General features: G+C 39.0%; 1 protein-coding gene across 4 annotated transcripts in view; it reads left to right on the top strand.

Annotated features, from left to right (window-relative positions):
- dacha (dachshund a) overlaps positions 1–25,289 on the top strand; it is a 294,607-nt gene that overhangs the window by 123,183 nt on the left and 146,135 nt on the right. For all 4 annotated transcript variants that reach the window (XM_052021416.1, XM_052021413.1, XM_052021414.1 and 1 more), the window contains exon 2: positions 12,360–12,475. In XM_052021416.1, coding sequence (XP_051877376.1) covers positions 12,360–12,475 — 116 coding nt within the window. The remainder of the gene's footprint in view (positions 1–12,359; positions 12,476–25,289) is intronic.

The following is a 25,289-nucleotide window of genomic DNA, read 5'->3' as shown; positions in this document are numbered from 1 at the left end:
GCAGTAGTAGTCCATCAAGCCCCTCAAGCCTGCCCCACCATTTAATATGATCATGGCTGAGCTATGCTGGCCTCAACTCCTCTTCCATAGTCTTAGCTGGTTAATGTAGCTTTTAGATGAGCATGGCATCTCAGAAGCGGCTTTCTGATTTCTGGCTTTAACTGCATCTGTTCAGTTGCTGGAATTGTAGTCTGATGTATATGTTAATAACAGTGAGTGCTGATTGCCTCATAATTACTTCTACCTCAGTACCTGGCTCAAAATCTCCCCCCTTCTTTTAAATTACACAAATTAAATCTTTTAATTTACACAATTATTCTTCTTTCTGTTTAGATCTTTTTTATATCACACAGTATTTCCCAGACTGAGAGATCAGACAGGTTACTACATCTTGGAACCTACTTCAAGGACCCAGCCTATGTCACAATTGATTAATTTTATGGAAGCTTTATTTTTTTGTGTGTGGAGTTGGGTTGATTCAAGCATTGATTTGTTATTGCCCTCTGTGGAGACCAGTCTTATCCTGATGGCATGGATCTAATTAAGAACTTAACTGTACAGGGAATTGCAGATCTGAACCTGTCCTGGTGTGGTATTCATGGATTTATTTCCATAATGTTAGGGGACAAATAATAAAGCCCATTCAGTGAGAATAGGGATGATTGAAAATCTATTTTAGACTTGATTAGAATTGCAGGAAAGTTATGGCACAGAAAGAAGCCATTTAACCCATTTTTATTTGCCTCGATCTTTTTTTTGGTTACATACACCAAAGATGAGAAATGGTGGTAGTGGTGGTGACCTTGCAGGACAGACCCTGTGCCATGCATACTTGATACCAATGTTGTGTTTGGTTGGAAATTGAGATAAACCGCTTCTTCTCATTTATTGAAAATGGTTATGCTTAAGATTGAGTGAGGCCTATTTGTTGATGAGAACAGGCCAGCAAAGTATTTGTTCTGTGCTTCTGGATAGGCCCTGCACACTCAGAGGACTTTGAATCTTGCCTTCCGCCATTGCAGAGCAAGTACGCAAAGCATATCAGTTAGGTCTGGGTCCAAATCACAGGGGTGAGAGCCCAGTGGGACACATTGTGACCTCAAGCATTAGGTAAATTTATCTGGTGTAGCATGTCAAGATGAGATGGTGAGGGTAGGGCAGTAGACAGCTAGGTTAAGGACATTGGGTAATGGATAGTCAATGTTTGAGGTTGTATACTAGATGGCTGGGGTAGCGGGTGTAGGAGGAGTCAAGCAACAAATCAATGGAGTGGGAATGGTGATTCAAGTGCTAGATCAGTAGTGAGGGTTGGGGATGGGGGAATGTATTCAGGAGACAGATCGGCAGTGAATTGAACAATAGGTCAGGTGGTAGATCATTTGAGGTGATGGTTAGTGAGTTGGGCATGTGCTTAGTGGAAGGGGAAGTGGTGAGGGCCACAAGCTGGTGGGTGGGTTGATGATGAGGTGCCCAAGGAAGAGCTGTTGCAATATTAAGTATTTAACTTAAAGGTGACCCACAAGAGGCAGGATCCCAGCACCAAGCACCAAGGCACTAGCACCTGCTCAGATCAGTCCCTTTTAAGTAACAATGAGGTAGGCCTCAAAATATTGTTAAGGCCTGTACCCTCCACTGACCACTTATGCATGGTCCTAAATCACGGAAGTGACATGCAGGTGTGTGCTGTTCTTGTGTAGTCTGGGTTCTTCCTTGCATGTCAGATGCACGGAGGATCTGGAAGAAAAATTAGAGGAGTTTATGGAGCTTGCAGTAAGTAAACACTTTTCCTTTACAAATTGATTTGTTTTTATATTGAAATTGAATCATGCACTGTAGAAAAATGTACGCAATCCAATTTCTGCGTATTCTCATAAAATTCTCTAAAGGATACTTAGCGTTGGTATAATGTTGTTAGGTGGTTTTAAATCCCTGAATGTATGCATAAAGACTTGAGTTTAAATTAAAATTAAAACTGTGACCCCCTTAAGGATTTTCCAATACCATGTAAATGCAATTGACTTTTCCATTCTATCAAGCTTCATTATGTGTTGCGTTATTAGTGGGATGTAGAATTATCCATTAATATTTCAGTATATCAATAGCCAACATATGATTCATAATGTCAAGATAGGGGAAATAGGTTCAAGCTAAAACATGCCTCTTTAAATTAATATTTTGATTATTAATGATTGTAAACATGTATGAATATGCCAACTATATCTCAATGTTTATTTGTTCTGTTGACTACAAGTTGTGGAGGTTAGGTCAAAAATTCCACAATACTTCATTCCCTGTTTGACTGAGTATTAAGCTGCTTTTCAAGATATATTTACTGAAGAAAAGCAAAGCTTATTCCCAATATGCTCATCATTACAATGTACCAAAGGTGTTCAAGATCTTGTGGATAATGAAAAGACCAAAATCAAGACAAGTGTTGCTGGATGATACATTACAATTAGAAGGAAGGTGTTTATAATTAGATACGCTTTAATGGTAAAGGGGACTCATATAAATTATAAGGCTTGTGTTCTTTGGTTATAGTCCTTGCTCACTACAGCTTGCTCTCAAATTGAATGAGTAAACAAGTGGAAAACTCTCTCTGATAAACTGGACGTCATGTACTAGGTCCATATTGTGCAATAAAACAGTGTTTGCTTGTACACCCGTTGCAATAAATAACACAAAGTATCAAGTTAAGAGCTTGAACAACCACAAAAGTGATTAATGTTGATTGTTCATTAAGCATCGATGGCACTGCTTGGCTATAATCAGATTAGTTGTGTAATAGAGTGCATTTGTTCTGCAGTCTGATTGTTTCGCCATCAGTGAGTCAGAGTATCATGTTGCTCGTGACTCTGGATACATTTTGCCTCTTTTTTTAAAGCTAGTAAAAAGGTTCAAATGAGGTGTAACTAGTAAAACTAAAGCAATGCTCTGAAACAAGAAAGAAGTGTCATAATATTTTGCTCTCGATGAACCTCTGACCAAGCAGTGATGCACTAGCTCTGAATACAAAGGCACTCTCAGCTCTGAATTAAAGTTCTGGATTTCCAGGACTGATCACATTCTCCCCAATCGGAGCAGACTTCAGACAGGCAAGATTCATCAGCTGCTTGTCCAAGCAATCTCTGAGGGAGGCCTAGTCCGATTTAGGTAATTGTTGGGCTGTGGACTGTTGGACTATAAGGCAGGCTTGAAGAAGGCATTCCTACCCTTATTGGAACTCTGATCTCAGAAGGAAGGATGGGGAGAGAATGTGAGAAGGTGGGGAGGAGATGGGTAGTCAGAGTGGCGTTAACCCAGGTCAGTTTGTGGCATTTAGAACCCCTTGCCTGTGACAGGTACTTCCGCAATTTTTTCTTTGGTAGAAGTTAATAGAACCACTTTAGTGCCATTTATCAACCTGTATAAGCCACTATTAAGTTAAAATTAGCATGGGAGTCCATATATGTAGCTCAATCAGAAATGTATCTATGTAATGGAAAACCATCACAAAAACAAACCAATCTAAGAATTGTCACTTCTGTTAGATCATTACGAACTGGGAGACAAGGAGGAGAGCAGCAGGGGTAGGGGTGATTGTAGGCAATCTTTTTAAAAGTTCAATTCGTACAGACCAATTCATTCCAGAACAGTCTGGAAAATCTAATTCATCACACAGAAATTGTTCAGCTATGCCACTTAGCATACATCTGACTAAAAGCCCAAGCATTCTTCAGATTCAAAAATGCTGGTAAAATCTAGCTGAAAATTCATTCACCGGTATAGAAACAGCTACCCGTGTTCCATTCGAGCAGAAAGAGAACTCTTCTGGTAGCTGGGGACCAGGGAATTTCTCTACTTCCTTGGGGAATGTTTTACTCAGAATGTACACTGTTCATCTGGGATAAGTTGGTTATCAGAGGAAAAATTAACAGGTTGAAGTCTCACCCAAGTGCATTTTTCCAGGTAAATTCTATTTGAATGCATTACAGATTAACAAGAGACTATAACTCTTGGGTTAACTGCGATTACTCAAAATACATCAGTTACAGTATACAAATAGGTGAAGAAGAATATTGGGCAACTTTCACTTAACAAATTATATTTAGAGCAAAGTGCCAACAATAGATAATTAATTCCTATTACATTTCCAATAAACCTTTACATTCAAGGGCTTTTGCTGAGTGAATTGAACACCATTGTTAATTCCATGATAAATATGTTTCTCTGTGTGAATTCTGTTGCAGGTTAAAGATGCACTTTATTTTTCTGTTGATTGTAGTATTTGACATTACAAATAATTGCAGGTTCATTTGGTTGCAAGAACTCAAAATAAAACACCATTCCCTTTGGACAAGTACGTCACCAAGCATATTCACTTTGCAATATTGGAATTATTGTAGCCAGAAATTATGCGTAAGAGGATAGTAGTTCAGACTCTGTAAAAGATCTGTATGTTGAGGAACTTAACAACAGTGGAATTACGTTCACAATAGGGCAGTCTGAATTCAAACTAAGTATGATTGTGCTCTTCAATGCTTATCTCAAATACAGCTGTGTACTTCTCAAATTGTTCCTTCCTGGCTGCATTCCAGCCTTCATTATTTAAAAACAAGAAGTTCAAATTCTTTGGGTTGTCATTAAAAAGAGAACTGTGCCCTGGTTAATAATGACCATTAGTGGCACAAGTCCTACAGAGTGAAGGAGTTCAGTCAGAATTCCTCCATTACACTCGATGATATAAAATGACTAATTTGTTGAACATTTTCCTTTGTTCAGTAGTTTCTCGAAATGCACAGGTCAAAAATTTTTCATAGGCTTTTGAATTCTGCTTTCTGCTCTGAAAGAGTCCTGAATCCTGGATTTATTGATTGATTAGTAGGTTTCTTACTTTGCTTTCTTCTCACAAAATGTGCAGGTTGCAATGATAACACTGTTTTCCTTTGGATTAGGAAGCTGTTAACATTTGTGTCTGTTTTTGCTAACTTATCAGATCTTAAATGCATAGATTGGGGCTGGGACACCTTTGAAGATCAAGGCAGCCTAGAGGTTAAGTTTGTTTTGGGCTCCCAAAGTTATCTGGTAAGTACCAAAAGACATTGCAGGAACACCTTTCCGAATGAAAGGAAACAAGATGTAATTAGTTTGATAAATGTTCTTATTTACAGAAACCATCATGGAGCATTTGTATTGATTCATTTCAGTAGCCAAGGAGCGGAGCTTTGGGAGGGGTAAGGCCAAAGAGAGCTCAGTTGAAATGTGCCCACTCCTTATCACCGTTGTCAGAATGATTGGCCTCTTAGGAGAATACAGACTGGTCATGGGCTTTCTCCAGTCTCTGCTGATTAGTTAGAAACACTCAATGGAAAAGGTATTGTTTGATGGTTTGTGAAGAGAACAGAGACTTTGACGCCAATCTGCCGGCATTGGGTTGATGACTTGGAGAGAATATTGAGCTTCACAGGGTTGCTCTGGAAATACAGATAGATATTCACTAAACAAATGGCTCATGAAAATAAAGTAACAGGGAAATGCTCAGCATTCACCCCTTTTGCCTCAACATTGATGCTTTTGGCATTAATGTAGAAACAAGTATATCAGTAATAGTGCAGATGTTTGAGCCTGCTTCTTAAGCTGATACTTGTTTTGTGGAGTATGTTTTTTTGTCAAAACATCCCTGAAGCACATTGCCTGACTGAGTAAATTCTCTGGGCTGTTTGTATGACAATCAGATGTAACAACTTGTATTCATGCTGTACCTCAAATATAGTAAATCCCAATGTGCAAGTTAAAGAAGGAAAGAGAGAGAGAAAGGTTTAGGGAGGGAATTCCATGATGAGATCCTTGATTCCGACTAAAGAGTGATGAAAATCAAGGACAGATTTGCTTTTTAAAATAAATTTCCATAACAGCTGACAGGAGTCTTGTTTTCCAACCACTGGAGCTGGTTACTAAGGTTTGTAGGTGAGAAATCCTTCAATTTTTCCTTTCTCCCTCGGGTGGAGTGCTGAGCATTATCATAGCATCCTATCCACCTGGCAGTATGGACACAGCTGACCCACATGGCAAGTAGCAAAGTGTGTGAAGGAAGAAAATGATACTTATGGACATAAACATAACCAGCAACATTCATTGAGTTCTCCCTGCACTGCTTGTTCAGAGTTAAAGAGAAGACTGTACCATCACTCACTTTATGGAAAGGGTGAATCAACAGCACATTTTTTTCTTTAATGGTATTATTTCAGTTTATTGACCCACATTCAAAAAAACCCTATCACATTCTATTCTACATACAATTAAGATGGTCAAGCCTTGCAACAGCTCCATGTTGTTTGATTCATACTTAATCCAAAGTTCTGCAAAGTATATCCATAGAGGATTTTAAAATGTTGTTGTCTAGGTGATATTGTGCTGACTAATTATTTAATGGATATTAATGCAAATTATTTCATAATCTGTTGCTGAATCATAAAGTACTTAAAAAAGTTACATTTGAATACTTCTAATTTATATATGTATATATACTGGCTTAGAGTTTAATATTGTAAAGACATCTACACAGTTGTCTCTTTAATAGGTTTTCTACTATATAAATAAGCAATTTTAAGAGATTTCTTGAAGCACTGCAAATGGGTGAAATTACTGGAAATGAATTTGATCTATGATTATAACTAATTTAGTGGTTATTACCATAGATCACCTGCCTTCTAACGCTATGTTCTTTAAATTAGGACAAACAATTGCAGAACCTTTAATGTGTTAGACATGATCTATGTTTATAATTCATCAATCATTTCCACTGGCTTGACTGATATCGGTCAAGTTGCACTGGAACAAATATGGCAATCTACTGGAAATTCTATCCTTGCAACTTTACTGATGGAAGTCATATATGACTTTGGGATTGGGAATGTTTTAGACACAAACTCTCATTAAGTATGGAGCTCTGACTGATTAGTCCTAATGCATGAATTTACATGAGGCCAATTGTGGATAAATATCATAACAAAGCAAATGTCAGTAAATATTCTGTACATAAAGCTATTATTTTTAAAAAAATCCAATGTTAAAATATTATTTGATGGACTTGATATAATAGAAGGCATCAGTTACACTTTGCATGTGTGTTACCATAGGACAGGAGGAAATATTCTGTAGGCTGCAGCATTTGTCTATTCATGGGGTTCAGGGACACCCCTACCTCTTTAGGTACCTGTTATTAATTTTAAATTCTACACCTCAGTTGGTCATTTAACATTCTGATCAAAGATAAATGTCAAGCTACGACTGTTCACTCTCATCATTCCTGGTTTGTCTGGAGCTCCCCTGACACTGGATGGCAAAATCACATTCATGACTCCTGAGCATCCTCTCTCCTGCAGACCTTCCACATGGGGATACAAGCTGGAAGGACAGATGAAAATGAGATAAAAACAGAATATGCTGGAAACACACAAGAGGTCAGATGAAACCAAGTCTCTGGGAAGCTTTTGCTGACCCCAGTGCAGTTTGATGGATTGCAAAGTTGACATTCTGTTGAAATGTGATGTATTTGATTAGACCTGCCATTATTGGCACTCCAGAACACCTTTCCCAGAGGACTACAGTGCACCATGGCTGGCAGAAATTGTCAGCCAGAATGAATGGTGGAACGATAATCCCAATATCGGGAAACAGAAGTGGGAGAAGCTAGTTTAAGCAATCGAGTAATATAAGGTTAACTGATCAAGTTAGTCCTTTCATCTTTGGTATTCACCCACATCAATCCTTCATGCAACCTTATAACTTTTTCTTTATAACTCATTTATAGGCTTATCTACATATAGCTGGACGTGGTGTTCAGATGCAAAGTACAGAAAATGCTTTGCCACATTTCACATTCTCTAAGGACTTATTGTTGAACACCTGATGGCAATATTAGACCCCTGCACGTTGGGAAAAGTACCATAATGGCGTGACTGGGCTTGAGTATGCCAAGGTATTCAGTGGCAAAGGGATTAAACACACTAGCAACATTTAACACATCAAAAAATCATTCATGTATTTTTCTTATGTGGGTAGCACAATATGTGATGAGATAGTGCTGGCTGGATCTGAGTAATAGGTTAATGGTTGAGGACACAGATGGATTACTGAATTAGTAGTGCCCATATGTTGCAAACTTACTGCAGATGTCCTCCATGCTGGTGACAGTGTTGTCCTGTTGACTTGAACAAGCAACACAATTGGACTAGACCATTGAAAAGTAGCTTTCCCAATGGAAGCAGTCTGGGTCTGTTGATCTCCCCAGTACCCAGCATTGATGTACAGAGGGACCTTGGGGTCCAAGTCCGTAGCTCACTGAAAGTGACCATGCAAGTAGATAGGATGGTAAAGAAGGCAGATGGCATGCTTGCCTTCATTGGTTGTGGTATAAGAGGCAGGAAGTTATGTTGCAGCTATATAAAACTTCGTTTAGGCCGCACCTGGAGTATTGTGTGCAATTATGGTCACCCCGTTACAGGAAGGATGTGAAAGCTTTGGAAAGGGTACAGAAGAGGTTTACCAGGACGCTACCTGGATTAGAGGGTATGAACTATAAGGGGAGGTTGTACAAACTTGTTTCTCTGAAGCATCAGAGGTTGAGGGGAGATCTGATAGAAATTTATAAGATTATGAGGGGCTCAGATGGGGTAGACAGTCAGAATCTTTTTCCCAGGGTAGAAATGTCAAGTACTCAAGGACATGCATTTAAAGTGAGCAGGAGAAAGTTTAAAGAAAATATGTGAGGCAAGTTTTTTTTACACAGAGAGTGGTAGGAGTCTGGAACAGGCTGCTGGTGGAAGTGGTGGAAGCAGATATGATAGTAGTGTTTAAGAAACTGTTTGATAGACACCTGAATATGCAGGGAGTGGAAGAATATGGATCACGTACAGGCAGAAGAGAATTAGTTTAATTCAGCATTGTGTTTGACACAAACATTGTGGGCCGAAGGGCCTATTCCTGTGCTGTACTGTTCTATGTTCTATCTTGTACGTACCCCATTAACCTCAGGGTAAATGATGAGAAACGTCTTCTAAAAGCAAATTTACTCTCACATAAAAAAGTTATTCTTGGTGAGATGGTTCCATCACTAAAGTATGGAACCATCTCATCAAGAGTACAATGCTGAGGTGAACCCCTTTCAAGATTGCTTTAAAGTTCCAAGTCAAGACTTCGTTTTGCTGTGAGTGCTATGAGGCATGCTGAGCTCATACAAGGTGCTATACAGATGGAAATCTTCCAACTGACCACAGACCAAGAAGTGCAAAACCTAGCATGTTTACAACAAAAATGTGGAGGCTGCTTGCTGAATTAGTGGGGCAAGGGGAGCTGGATTTAGTCCATAAGCCAGATTCGCTGTAATACCCACACCTGCCCACCCTTGCCTGGGTTGGATGTGGACGGCCAGCCTTGCTGACTCTCTAAACCCTGGAGTCGGGTGGTCAGATTCAGATGGCCAGTAGGCCTGGGCTCAGCATGTTGGTGTGCTAGTCTGTCGGTGACATGGAAAGAGCTCAGACCATAGTTATGGCCCTTCACAATGCAGATTGTGTATTGAATGGAGGAATGGCAGGATGACAAAGGGGGCAAGTTGGTGGGGAGAGCATCTGGCTGAGAGGAATGATCCAAGGGTAAGTTACAGCTGACAGCTTCCTTGCACTTCCTATTGGTTGGTGAGTGTGATGCTCGAAATTACGGATATCTGTAAGAGGCAGGAAATCAGCAAAGTAAAAAGAAGCAAAGGAAAAAATGAGTATGCATGTACTCATAAGAGGTGCTTATGTTATTTACCATGGTAGGCTATGCAAACTAATATGTGATGTAAATAAGGGTAGTTTGTGCAGGATTATGGCAATGGAATTTTACACTTTTTGTTACCATATACACTACATCTAGAGACTCATCTCCCAATTTCCCAAAGCATTTCCACTATCTACAAGACATAATTCAGCAGTTTGGTGGAATGTTTCCCACTTGCTTGGAATGAGTATATCTCAACACTCAAACAACATCTTGGACAATGTGGGACACTTACCTGGCACCCTGTCCACCACCTTAAACACTCACTTTGTCCACTGCTGCCTCATGGTAGCTGTGGTGAATATCATCAACAAGGCTCACTGCACTTCTTGGATAGCACCTGGTCAACCATTGTACTTAACTGTCCTGAAGGACAAGGGTGGCAGGTGCTTCAGAAGACCACCTCCTGACTTGGAAATATTTCACTGTTCCTTCATTATTGCTGGCTCTAAATCTGGGATATCCCTACCCAACAGCACTTTGGGCGTATTTTCACAACAGAGTTCAGTATTTTGAGAGGAGGCTCACCCCACCAACCCTCCCCTCTTTACAAGGACAATTAGACATGGACAATAAATGCTGGCCTTGTCAGTGATACCCATATCACATAAATGATTGAAAACCAATCATAACCACAAAGATAAGGGCCATTTCAGTGTAGTTTTTGGCTCTGACCCCAGCAATAATTTCACGAGCTCAACTTCAGTCACACTGAACCAAATCATTAAGCCGAGCTTTGATACTCTGGGTTAATCTAGCTTGTATTGTGATTGTAAAACTAGGCTCAGAAAGTGGTAATCATCCGTTGGGAAGAGAAAGTCGTGCTTCTTAGCTTTCTACTTAACAACGAAATCAGTTCTACTTTGAAAACTAGAAAAATTTAATAGCAACCTTGTATCAACAAAGCTGGCCAGGTTTTATGAGCTTTTAGCGGAAACTTATTTTTAAAAGGACTCATTAAAACTGCTCGTTTAAAAAAAAAGTTGTTTTGTATCCTCTTGCTTTTGACAGTTTAAATAACCTTCATTATATTTACTACATTCCTAATCTGTTAAAGCAATCTTAAATCAGAAAGCTCGTTTCATTCTGTTGGGCATTTCAGATACAAATTATTTTGAATGAATATCTTTTTGCACAGTTTGCAGTCTTTTTCTAGTAACGCATGAAAATGTATGCTATTGATCTGCTTGGGGATTTATGATTGCGATTGTTTTGCTGCAGGGGATTCTGCACAAATGAGATCTTCAGGCAGTTAGAATAAAGTTATTAATCCCTGAACAAGTCAGTAATGTATTTACAACTTATCTGGTAAAAATGCTTTTGCTTTCATCTTTTATTCTTCCCATCCTCCAAGTTGTCTTAAGTTTGTGGAACTTATGAAATAGTTCCATTTTACTTTTATGAATCTCATTTAAATTCACTCTCTGAAAACACATGGATATGCTCGTCCTCTTTCTCTACTGTGATCTGAACAATTGTTTCTAATTCCAATCTCATTTGCAGGAACCCCCTCATGTGCTTTGAAAACCAATTCAAAACAGATCAGGATTATTTTCTAAATTACTTTTCTCTGGGAAACATTTCTTCTTTAATCCGATTCTTGGAATGGTAAAACATTTTTAATATTGAGACCTTGTAATTTTAAAATAAGCATATTTGTACAGAGTTAATTTCACTTGGGAGGGAACCATTTAATATCCTTTTTGACCTGCCCATTGATGAAGGCCATTGTATTATTTGGAAACTTATACTCTTTCCATTCATTTCAGATCTTTGCATTTCAAAAATTATGCAGCACAATTCAGACCCAAGTTGTGCTATATTTCTTGCATTTGTTTAGAAATCAATAGCCATTAACAAGTCCCACTGGTGCAATAAAGGCATTTAATTTAACATGCTCTAGTAATAAAATCCCTTCGATTATGAATAATGTTGAAGGAAGACTAGTTTCAAATGTGTTGGTCCGTTTCCACCTCGCTATTTCCACCTCCCCCCAGAGCAAAATGGATATGGTGGCATTGTGGTTAACTGGAATTCAGAGGCCTGGATTATTGACCTGAAGAGTGAAATTGGGATCTCATCACACAGCCAGGGAATTTAGGTTCAGGTAATTTATTAAATCTAGAATACACAGCTGGCGACAGTAATGGTGATTATGAAACTATAGGATTGTTGTAAAAATCCATTTTGTTCACCCTTGTCCTTTAGGAAAACATATCAGTCATCCTTTCCTAGTTTGAACTCCAGACCCAAAACAATGAGATTCAATCTTGATCACGCTCTGAAATGACCTGGGAAGCCACTTGGTTTAGGGACAGTTAAGGATTGACGTTAAACACAGGCCTTGGCAGCAGTGTTCACATTCCCATGAATGAGAGGAAATAGAAGTAGAATTGACTAGACAAGCTTTGGTAGATGTTCTGCGGGATTTATGGTTTTACATTTCATGGTCCTATAAATTGGTTGTTATTGGGAGACATAGTGGTACCAGTATAAAAATGTTTCTTTTGAAAGTAACCAAAACAATTAAAATAACCTCTTTCCTTCCACGACAGCTCAAGGCCTGGAAGACCCCCAAAACGGACCCTGAGTGTCACATTGCCAGAAAATTCTCGCATCATACCCCATGCTGTCCCAGGTCTCTTATCGCCAGGAATCATCTCACCAACAGGTAATGAAATCCATAAAATCATCAGCACAGACATTGTACAGCTCTTCAATTGAAATGAACTAATATTGATTGAATAGGCTTGTCCTTCAGGGGGTTTTATGCTTCAGTAGAGGTTGGAATATTGGATTTTTTGAGTATTCATAAAAAACAATATAGCTTTGTTGTTACATTGTTTCAGATTCAATGTTGTTTGATACTCTAATTCATTGCTCAATTTATATATTGCCATTTTCTCCCAAGATGCGATGAGAGTTGTTGGTTTTATCAATAAGAAGTAATAACAAATAACTTACATGAAGTGAATTCTCAGATTTGGAATTCTGATATCAGTTCTTCATTTATATATATTTTATAATGGTATATTGATCTTTTTTATAATCAATATTTTTAAATGTAAAGCACTATTTTTGAAGATTTTTTTGCCAATTTTCTCAAGTTCCTTCCTCTCTCCAATGTGTTGGTCCCCTGCTGGGTATAGTACCACAGGGATACATCCCTCTCTAGCCTCCTAATAGCTGTCAAGAATTTAAATGTGAGATTTAATTATGTCAGTGATCCACTTAATATGAGGCAGGATGGGATGAAACCACATCTGATCCTCCCCTTACCTGGATACCCAACTTCCTCATTGGCAGACCTCAATCAGTGAGGATTGGTAACAACATCTCCTCCTCACTGATCATCAACGCAGGTGCACCTCTAGGCTGCATACTTAGCTCCCTGCTCTGCTCTCTATACACACATTGGCTAAGTACAGCTCCAATGCCATCTTCAAGTTCGCCGATGACACTACCGTTGTTGGACAAATCACAGGTGGCGATGAGTCAGCTTACGGAAGTGAGATATGACATCTGGTTGAGTGGTGCCACAACAACAACCTCTTGCTCAATGTCAGCAAAACTAAAGAGCTGATTGTTGACTTTAGGAAGGGGAAGGAGGGTGAACATTCGCCAGCCTACATTGGAGGATCAGTGGTGTAGAGTCAGCAGCTTTAAATTTCTGTGTGTTAACTGTCCTGGGCCAAGCACATAGATGCAATCATAAGGAAAGTGTGCCAGCATCTTTACTTTCTTAGGAGGTTAAAGGAGGTTCAGCTTGTCACCGAACACTCCAACAAATTTCTGCAGATGTACCGTTGAAAGTATCCTGACTGGTTGCATCATGGTTTGGTACAGCAATTCGAATATGCAAGAACGTAAGAAGTTGCAGAGAGTGGTGGACTCTGCCCAATACATCTTGGGCGCATCCCTCCCCACCATCGGTAGTATCTGCAGGAGGCGCTGCCTCAAGAAGACAACATCTATCAGCAAAGATCCCCACCATCTGGGCCATGCCTTCTTTTCGCAGCTACCATCGGGCAGAAGATACAGAAGCCGGAAGTCCACATGACCAGGTTCAAGAACAGTTACTTCCCTTCAACCATTTGGTTCTTGAACCAACCAGCAAATTCCTAATCACCACAGTTTAGCAACACTATGACCACTCTGATCACTTTGCACTAAAATGGACTTTTTTTTTGTTCTAATTGTGTTTTTTTTGTAAAAATTGTGTATAATTTATGTTTAATTTATGCTTATCTTGTGAATCCTGCTTATATGATGCTATGTGGCAGTGATGCTGCAGCAAGTAAGTTTTTCATTGCACCTGTGCACACATGTACTTGTGCATATGACAATAAACTCGACTTTCACTTTAACTTTAACCTGATGGCTATGGCACAGAATACTGGAATTATGAGGCAAGGGCTCAACCACTCCCTTTGACCCAGGGCCCCCAAGGGGTCACTCACATTGCCCTGATTGGATTTCTTTTGTGTAGGGATGACAGTGTGGGTGAGAAGCCAAAGGGAAAGAAAATCAAATTTTTTATGGAATCTTAGTAACTTGTAGCACAAGAGTCAGCCATCTGGCCTATTTTGTCTGTTTGTTCTTTGCAAGAGTGACTGTGCTTCAACCCATGCTCTTGTTTTTACTGTACAAATTCCAAATGCTATCTTCTTGAAAAGACCAACAAAAACCTGAAATATTCTGCAGCCACAGGTTATTTAACTGTATCTCCAGAAATCAATGATTCTGGTAACTGTGCAGGTATTTTTGAGACATTTTATTCAGTAACTTGGGTGGCCCAGTGGTGTAGTAGGAAGTGCTGCCTCCTCAAGGCTCCAAATATTGCACCAAAAAGCTTCCTTGGCAATCCGATGACCTGATTCAGGGCATCAATTGTGCCATCAAATGCTACTTTATGTGAAGCTGGATAATAGGTTTTGCAAGTAACACTTGTTTCCTACAGCTCCACTGGAAATAAATTAGAGGGACTGTGCTATTGTCTCTTCTGTGACTTTCAAAACCAATCAGATTCCTTTACTATTGCAAAAGAACAAATAAGACTCATAGAGTCATACAGCACGGAAACAGGCCCTTTAACCCAACTCGTCCACGCCGACCATGATGCCCATATAAGCTCATCCCATTTGCCTGCATTTAGCCCGTATCTCTCTAAATCTTTCCCATCCATGTACCCATCCAAGTGTCTTTTAAATGTTGTTAATGTACATGCCTCAACCACTTCCTCTGGTGGCTCGATCCATATACGCACCATCCTCTGCATTAAGAAGTTTCCCCTCAGGCCCCGTTTAAATCTTTCCCCTCTCACTTTAATTCTATGCCCTCTAGTTTTTGATTCCCTTTCCCTGGGAAAAAGACTTTGTGCATTCACCCTATCACCTCTCATGATTTTATACACCTCCTACAGGTCACTCCACAGTCTCCTATGCTCCAAGGAGTAAAGTCCTAGCCTGCCCAGCCTCTCCCAATAACTCAGACCCCTGAGACTGGCAACATTCTCATAATTATTCTTTGCACTCTTTCCAGCTTAATAACTTCCTTTAACAGGGCAGCCAAAACTGTACACACTAATCCATTAACATGTTACCAATGTCTTGTACAAATGCAACATAATGTCCCAACTCCTATACCCGATGCCCTGACTGATGAAGGCCAGTGAGCTAAATGCTTCTTCATCTTCCTGTATTGGTATTGGTATTGGTTTATTATTGTCACTTGTACCAAGGTACAGTGAAAAACTTGTCTTGCGTACCGATCGCACAGGTCAATTCATTGCACAGTGCAGTTACATTGAGCTAGTGATGCTGCTTTCAGGGAACTATGTATTTGTACTCCAAGGTCCCCCTGTTCTACAGTACTCCTTGGTCCCTCTGTTACACATAAAAGTAAATTTCTGCATAACTGTTAGAATTTGTGATCTAGTTTGTTAGGATAAAGATCTAAGGTTTTAATAGCTCAGAATTACTTGAAGGTTCTCCAAAAAAAATTTTATTCACTAATCACAAATATTTTCATTTGTGCGGTCTGGAAAATTGTGATGTTGAAAGCTGTGGACTTAGCAACACTCTTGCATTTGTATGAGATAGGGTGGGGTGGTATCTCATGCAAGAGGTCCATTAGCTTGGCTATCTCCCATTCTTTTCTAAGACAGGGACTGGATGCAATGCCGACATTTGTTACTGTGACTTTCTTCCGCTTCCAATGAATAAAGACTGATCCCACAGTCTGAAGGGCCAGGAAACACTAAAGGGAATCCTGCACGGGCAGAGGAAGCAGGGGAAAATCATATGAGGAAATAAATAGTATATTAAAGACACCATTTAAATTGCTCTGAATGTTGATGTGTGGGTTTAGCTTTCATTATAATATAAACCAGAGCTATGTTTTACTGCCAGGTCATGTTACTGTGATGTTTTGTGTGCATTGAATTTTGCTCACCAGTGTCATCTGTCATAGTGAATTTTAATGATTGGAAAGAGCTGATGAGTGTCAGACATTTTGAACTAAGATTGTGAATATTGGTAGGGTTGGTCCTCAGTATTACTGCTGCTGGAATTAGACAGAATCACGTTTTAAATTATGGAGATTCTACACACAAGATTTTTTTAATGTATAGTTTCCCTATCATCAAAGGAGTCTGGAATTGCATGGTATAGAGTGGGTTATGGTGTGGGTCGACTGCAATGCTCAAGTTACATAAAAATGATCATAGTCAATTTCCCACATCCATTGTAGTCATAAAGAGCTGTGAATATCATTTAAAAATCATTTCTCTAAAATAGGTAGGAATGGGTTAACATTATTCAGTGTTCTACAAGTTGTGACTTAAATTCAATTTAAAATCTCTTTATTTCCTTGAAAATCCAATATTGCTACCCTAAAGCTGCTACATATGAAAAGGGACGACTTATCCAGGGCTGCTAGGAGCACTTCTACCTACCTGCTGTCACTGTGATAAATGACACATCCCATAGTGTCTGAACTCCATCTGGTTTGCCCCAAAACAACTAAAGAGAATTTGTCTTCTGTAGTTCTTACACATATAAAATAGAAATGTGTTTGAAAATTACCGAACAAACAAGACCGTGGCCCACAGCGAGACAAATGGAGGTGCAGTGACAATTTTCATTAACCTTTAAGCATTGGAAAAGTATTTGTGCTCTGCAGTTATTAAATATGACAAGGTCACCTTTAATTGTTAATGACAGGGCTCTGCCTGATCATGCACTTGTAGTTCACAAATCCAATTGCAGCATGTACTGTATTGCACAAGCTTCTTCACAGAAAGGGTTACAAAGAATTAGAATTGAATTGAAGTAATTGAACTTTATTAGTCAGTGACCCAGATTTACATAACTCAATAACTGCCTTTGAATTGCATTTAACTCTATGAAGATCCTACATTCTTTTTCTTGGTGCTAATTCTTCTATTCTAGAACAGTACCCACAATGTTATTTTTCAGCAGGTTATCTTCTTATTCTCTTTAGGTTATAAACCATAAGTTGGTCAAAAGCATGATTCAATGTAACATTGAGTCATACACACCCAGAGAGTTCAATCTTCCATTTTTGGTGAATTAACTAAACTCAGCTGATCTGAATTCATGGTAATAGATTAAGATGGCTAGGGGCATATTAGCCCTGATCTAACAAGATAGGATCAGTTGTAACAAGCAGTGTTGCAGATGAAAAATCATCATTTCTAATATCATGTGGACACCTTCCAATACTCTGAAAGCTTCCTCTGTGTATGGAAAGCATCAATGGAATGAGTGAAGGACCTCCACGTCAGAGTCATAATAATCTATCTGTATTGCAGATCAAGATTCTGATTGTACAATTAGGAAAACTGACAAATATATTCAAGAACAATGGAAATAATAGTTAAATTAAAGCTGGGCGTTGGATGTTACATTTCTTTGGTGATATCTATTTCAATGCGCCCATGTAACACAGTAATTTCTATCAATCCGTAACACAGGGTAGAGGACTTAAAATGGCAATTTGACAATTGGCTTGCAACTTGGCCATAAATGGTGCAAAAAAACTACCGAAGTGCAAACTTTGTGGCAAATGGTCCTTGGCAAAGATTTGCTTGTCCTAGTAATCTTACTTGTATCAGATTTGCTAAATTATACTTGGTTGGGTTTCAAGTTTAATGTTATGATAGATATTACTGTCGCTTTTAAAACCAAGAACAGGAAGAGTTAATAACCATGTTAATAAAATCTCCGCAGTGTGGCAGGAAACACGTTGATGTGTTGTATTCTTCACCAGACACTCAGTACTCAGCAGATTAGGATTGACTTGGCCTTTCCCAGCACTGAGCAGGTGACTTGATTACATATAAATCAAGCATAAAATGTCCTGTTCTGGGCGGTGAAGTGAATCAGTCAAATTATCGAGTGGCAAAACTAATTCTGTGCCTTGGGCCACAGAAGCTGCCAGTTCCTATAAGTCAGGCCTTCACTCAGTGTAAAATTGTTTTTATTTTATTCTGTTTCATTTAATATGGCTATTCAAGCTAATCCATGCAGTAAACTTGAGCCTGTAGATCTGTCAGAAGTATTCCAGTTACCAGTCTCACCACAGTAAGTAGCAAGTCCCTCAGAATTAGGCCATTAATGCTACCAAGAACTACTTTACATGAAACAGTAATCACTAACTTACAGTCTATTATTAGATTAGCTTCATAGGGATTGCTTTCCTTTGCTGTGTGCTGATGCATAAACGACAAGTTATTCCCATATAAATCTGATGGCAGAGCAGCTCTGACGCTCTGTTCCTATTCTTAGATTCTACTCACAGACTCTGTTTTGATTACTGTATAATTTTACGTTAGCATCCTAAATGCTTACTCTACACGTACACATACAGAACCAGTGCTACATTAGAATTTTCAATCTAAAATATCTTATTGATTAGGTCATGCTGCTCATGCACACATTCTTGTATTCTTGTCACAGGGATTTTAGTCTGGTTGGTTGTGCATCATTTCTCTACTGTCCCCACTTAGCCAGAAGTCATTTCAATTTTTCTCTTCAACATTTTTTCTGTATCACACAAGGATCGTGCTTGTGGGGTTGTGGAAAATGGGAGATATTCAGAATAATGAATGGGGAAAATCACTTGTACTAATGAGAGAGTTTTCAGTTTTATATTCGTTCCAATATGCAAATGGTCAAGTGAGAATTGCTGTAGATTGTATTTAAGATGCATTCATTACATAAATTGAATAACCATATACCAGTTAAACACTACAATGAATTCCCTTAAGAGATAAAATAGTCATTTGATGACAGGAACAATATATTTAAATGGCATCTTTAAGGTACACCACAGAGGAGAAGTGGATGCTGAACAGTTATAGGAGCAAGGTGATTGAAAACACTATCACTGGAACAGGGTTTGAGGAGGTTTCTACAAGGTGAGGAGAGAGGTACTGAGGGGAGAGTGAGGCAGTGTGAGGATTCACGCTGAAGACTTTAAGTAGATGGCATGGAGGCAATGCTTAATGTATGGGAGGTCAAGCCATCCCTCCCCCACCTTCACTGCCTCTGAAAACTAACATATTTTCTCTCTGTTCCTGTTAGGTGAGGTTCTTGGACCCAAAACATTAATTCTGCTTCTTTTTCCACAGATTCTGCTTGACCAGCTGTGTGTTTCCAGCATTTCCTATTTTTTATCAAAAAACAAACTGCTGGAGGAACTCAGTGGGTCGAGCAGCATCTGTTGGGGGGGGGGGGGAGGAATTGTCGATGTTTTGGGTTGAGACCCTGCATCAGGACTCAGGGTATAAAGAGGCGATAGCTGGTGTAAAGAGGAGAGGGAGAGGGATGAGACAGGGGACTGTAGGTGATGGGTGGACCGAAGAGTGGTGAGGGATGACGGGCAGAAGGAGGCAGGTGGGGGAGGGGAGGAATTGGGAGACAGAAGCAGGTAGGTGAATGGTGGAAGCACCTTATGGAACAGGGATGCTGCTGGCAAGGCTGGCAATTATTGTCCATCATTGATTGCTTCTGAACTGACAAGGCAGTAAGAATCAATCACATTGATGAGTTTAGAGTTATGTATGGGCTAGTCTAGGCAAGAATATCATTTGTGAAACAGATAGGTTCTTACAATAATCTTGCATTTTCTTGGTCTGCATTAGTTAAGATTTAATTACTAGAGCTTGTGTCTCTGAATCAAAGTTCCAGGGCTGTGCTTGCTATTCCTGTAACACAAGCACGATACCAATGAAGCCCTGTTACTGTCTCAAAGCCTCTGGCAATAGTGGAATCCAGAGCTATGATGGCGTCAGTCTGAGCTTGGTTGGCAGGAGTCACAGTTTCCAGTGTGCCTCTCTAAGCTGCTAAACAGTGATTGGATTCCGAGATGTAGGCATAACATTGGTTAGTGCTGGTCAGTTTCAGTAGGTCTCCTGAAATTATTCATAGTAATGTACACTACTGGGGAAAATATCCATTAGCATCATCAATTGCTCACAGGAGGTGCTGTCTGAAATTCTCATACTAACCTCATGGGTTTAAACTAGTGGAGGTACCCTAAACAACCCTATCTTAGTGCATCTTCTTATTTTCCAATGAATTTCAGGGCCAGTGGAATTCAGTACCATGCAATTAAATCTGAAGTGATTACAGTTATCGCAATAACTTAGTTTTTCAATGTGCATACATGCTAAGAAAGCCTATGTTTAGATGTGCTTTTCTCAGTGCCACTTACACTGAGGATGGCGTTTTCAAAACTGAGCAATTTTCTTGTTCACGTGATCTAGTTCAGATTGAAATCCAATGACGAGCAGCAATATTAAACAGTCTGAGCACATAAACAAAGGTTTCTGAAGCTGACCTCCATTTCAAAAACCTGAATATTATCATAATGGATACTGTTGTATTTCTTTAGCTCCTGCATAAATGTAATTTAGCAACCATTATGAGCAACAATGTCATTAAATTCATTAGCTTTAGATTGTCACTGCTCTTGGGTCAAAATTAGGAGGAATTATCAAAGTCTTTACCACAAGCAAAATTGTGATTGTTGTCATTTTTAATATGAAATGTGCCTTCCACTTACTCTTACCACTTAAAAGTATTGTCTCTTTTATTAAGATCCCAGTCTTTAGCAATGAAACTGAATAGTTTCATCTGATAATGTATAGTTAATTCCTCAGTGTTGTTATTTTTTGAATATAAAATTGTTTAATGAACACATACCTTTTCATGTAACTTCATTTATGTATTTGCTGACAGCCCTGGAAACTCTCAAATTGAAATCAAGACCTGCTGGATAAAAACAGTGAATTAAAAGTGCTGATCACAGTGCTTGACCTGCGACATCAATAATTCTGACAGTCAAAATGAAAATTTATAGCTAATTCCCTTCATCTGAAACAAACATTCTCCATTGATTTTGGGGAAGCAGCTCATTTGAGGATCACAAAATGAATGTTTATCCAGTCCAACTATTGTATTTGTAGGCAACACCCTGAATTCATATCCCATTCATGCTTTGCATGTGATCACAAAAGGAAATGACATAGAACATACAGAGAAATGCCTCAAGACAAACTGCATTGCACTTCTTTTCCTAGAGGTTTTTGAACCAATGTTTTTGCACACACATGTATACTCTTAGTAAATAGTGCCCCTTGTAAAAAGGTCCAACCAAGTTCTATGCACATCATTATAATATGACAATCCAAGTGCTAATTGCTCCTTGTGTGTAAGGGTCTTGGCTCTTTGATAACAGTAGAAATGTGCTCCAAGCATAAATGACCTCACAAACTGCCAACTTTAATTTAGAAAGTGTTTATGTAAAAGGGGAAAGGAATCCTTAGGAAAATACAATTTCCTTTTTTTCTGATTTGTTAATACTAAGTGGCTTGTGTTATAATGGTTTCTTTTAATTTTATGTTGTTTTTTAACATTAAGTTTTACTTATAAAAGATAAGTTATTTGGAAGGAGAGGAGAGTAGTGTGGCATTAATATAGACAAGAGAACAAGGATAACATTTATATACCCTGAACATCCCAAAGCACATTTAATCAAAACAGTACTGCTGAGTTGTTCTCACTTTTAAATAGCAGTGTGATAATGACCAGATCATCAACTTCTTTAGTGACATTGATTGAGGGTTAAATTTTGGGCAGAACACCTGAGATAACTCTTCTGTTCTTCATTCTACCACCATGGAATCTTTAATGTCCAACTGGTAAAGAAGATGTAGTACTGGAGCATCAGTCTAGGTTTTTGTTTTCAAATATCTGGAACAGTACTTGAATCAGCAACTTCCTACTCAAAGGTGAGATTGTTGATACCTCCGAATGGCTGATATAATTCATTTGAGTGTGTTGAAAGAAATTCTACAATAAGAAGCTATTTGTTGTCAGATATCATTAAACAAATATATTTATTTTAACTGATTAATACTTGCAGCAATTTTAAGGTTTCAAGATAGAAGACACCTGACCTGTTCTTGGGATTCTGTCATCTTTGGTAACCTTCCAATTCCCAGCAGGTATTTAACTGGAGGTTGGGATACTCAGTTTAGTGCTCGTCTTGTTTAATAGCTTAGCATTGAATAGAAAAACAATAATTAGATTGATTAACATAGGAAACAATTTTGCATATGACAGCTTATAAACTCACTGTTGCAGCCTGGCTTTTCCAGGCTGAATGGAACAGTGTTTGGCTTAATTGAAAGACTGATTTTTTTTAACACAACATTGCATTCAAAGCATTACTCCCTGTATTTTTCCTTATTTTTGAAGAAGTACTGAATCTTTCCTCAGCACTAAAACCTGATGTCTGGCTATACAGAAAGTTGAGTGGAAATCTTTTGGTCACAGTTTTGTGGGACAGAACAGAGCAAAGGTGTCATTTTGTTCCATTCTGATTCCACTTTGGAATTAGACAAATTTCATAAAAATCTAAGAATATTATATAGGCAATAGAATGACTTGCTGCCTCCAGTGGGTTGTTTCATTGATAGAATCTGACTATAAGCAGAAACTGAATATTCCTGATTGCACACAACAGGCAATCTGCTGGAGCAACTCAGTGGGTCGAGCAGCATCTCCTGGGGCAAAGGAATTGTCAATGCCTTGGATTGAAACCCTGCATCAGGACTGATGCAGGGTTTCAACCCGAAACATCGACAATTCCTTTCCCCGCCACAGATGCTGCTCAACCTGTTGAGTTCCTCCATTGGATCGTTTGTTGCTCCAGATTCCAGCACCTGCAGTGTCTTGTGTCTCCTCTCCTGACCTCACTCTCATTTTGCTTCCTGTGGTAGTTTTGATTTCTTTCAAGTACCCGATTGTGTTGTAAACTGCTGGTTCACAATCATATGCCTAACATGTAGCATACATGTTTACATAATAAGAAATAGAATCAGCAACCTCCTGCTAAAAACCATCAGAGCACAATGTGTCATGAAGTTGGGCGCATTCTATCCAATAGTTTGCATTCTCGAGTTCTAGATTCTATCCTAATATCAAGGACAGTTTGGTGGGTTTACAAGTAGAATACAATGAAACCTGCATCATGGATCAAATGTTACTTTTAATCATTTTGTAACAGATGGTTGCATAATGTGGATTTCATGTTAGTGATGGAAGCCATCCAGAGGAGGGGCCTAGTTTCAATTCCTTTGTTTCAGTTGTTTTTTTTTGCATAATAGAAAACTGATCAGTGGGGATGTTTAGTGTACCCACAGATAGGTTATTAGTTCAATTTGCTGCTCAAGGTACATGCAAAACTGAAAAATTTGGCTACTTAATGGAAATATGTGTTCCTAGTATGTCCCTATTAGTAGGGAGCAACAATGACAAAAGAATGGTGTAAAGGTGTTACAAATTTAATCACTTTGTGCTTAAGCAATGGGGAAGAGTATGAGGAGCTTGGTGACACACCAGACTGATTTGTCACCGATATTGCCATCAAGGGATGACTAAATAAACAACTATTACTGCTTTTAAATGTATCTGAAAATGCATATTATCAGCTCTTACCCAAGCAAGTTCCAGAAATACAATCAACAGACAGGCTGGTATTTCAGCCAATGAAACAAAGTACATATGCTACAAACAATCCAGCACATTTCTGCATTTCTTTGCAGTAGGACTTACCAACTGAGCACTCGAATTATACAAACCCTCACCCCCTTCAAATATAGTTGCTGACTGATGGCCCTTAGGATCCATTCCATCAGCTGGTTGCCCATCAGCCAGTGTCAGATTTCCACCCATATGTGGTCAAATATTGAGATTCAAGACTTTCTGAAGGTCAAATGCCAGTGCTTTCATCTGCTCACCCAGTCATTTTATACCCCATTGAGCAACAACTGCACAAAAAGAGGTGACAACATTGATTTCAAAAGGAAAAAGGTAAATGCAGAGTGCTACTTATTTTGCTTTATTTTAATGTTTATCATTTTTAGTTAAAATTATTTTAGATTAAATCATATTTGAATAGTCCTAAAATGTCTCTGACATTTATCCTCACCATCCGGGACATGCCCTTTTCTTTTTCCTACTATCAGGGAGGAGGTACAGGAGCCTAAAGAACCACACTCAATGATTTAGGAACAGCTTCTTCCCCTCTGCCATCAGATTTCTGAATGGTCCATGAACCCATGAACACTACCTCGTTATTCCTTTTGTTTGCACTATTTATTAACTTTTGTACTTTATAGTCATTTTTATGTCTTTGCATTGTACTGCTGTTGCAAAACAACAGATTTCACATCATATAAACCAGTGATAATAAACCTCATCCTGATTCTGTAGGGGCATTCTAGGGTTAGGCCAACATATCACAAGGACTCTGCTGCAGCTCGCTGGACAGCTGTTAGTTGCAGAAGGTCAGCTCAATCGGCACCCCCACCCCCCGCCCCAACCCCATGTCTGCGTGCGAGACTGTAAGCAACAAGTTCGGCTGATTGGCCAGGTTCAGGAATGACCCAGCCCAATGTTGTACCACTTGCTCAATGCAAGTTACCTGCCTTTCTAAATCAAAGGAGACTATAAAAAAATGAAAATGAATATGATGGTCCTTTATTTTAATACAGTAAATATAAAAGAAGTGAGAATCACCAAACCCCATGGAGACTTTGTTCATTCGATCCATGCACAGAGCAGGGTGATTGTCCCCAGTTCCAGAGGGCCACATCCAACAGAATTGATTACTTTGTTCGGTGGTGAAACAAATCTTTAGAGGATCAATTGCTTAATAGAATCTGAGAGTTGTATTCAAATCTGGGGATTGAATAATCAGTTTGGGCAGATACATTTCCCCTCTGTAATGTGCATAATTGTAATTCTCCTTTTTACTGCATTTTCTACAAGTTGCAGGACCTATTCCTTGACTCAAACTCTAAACATACCAGATGATGATGCTTTTATGATTCTTGCCAAAATATGATTGCCTTTTCCTTCCCTCTGTAAAGTCAGATTTCATTACTTGAT

This window comes from Pristis pectinata, chromosome 8, assembly GCF_009764475.1.
Source record: "Pristis pectinata isolate sPriPec2 chromosome 8, sPriPec2.1.pri, whole genome shotgun sequence".
Lineage (NCBI taxonomy): Eukaryota > Metazoa > Chordata > Chondrichthyes > Rhinopristiformes > Pristidae > Pristis > Pristis pectinata.
The sequence above is the reverse complement of the archived record's forward strand: the minus strand, read 5'-3'. Positions and strand labels throughout refer to the sequence as shown.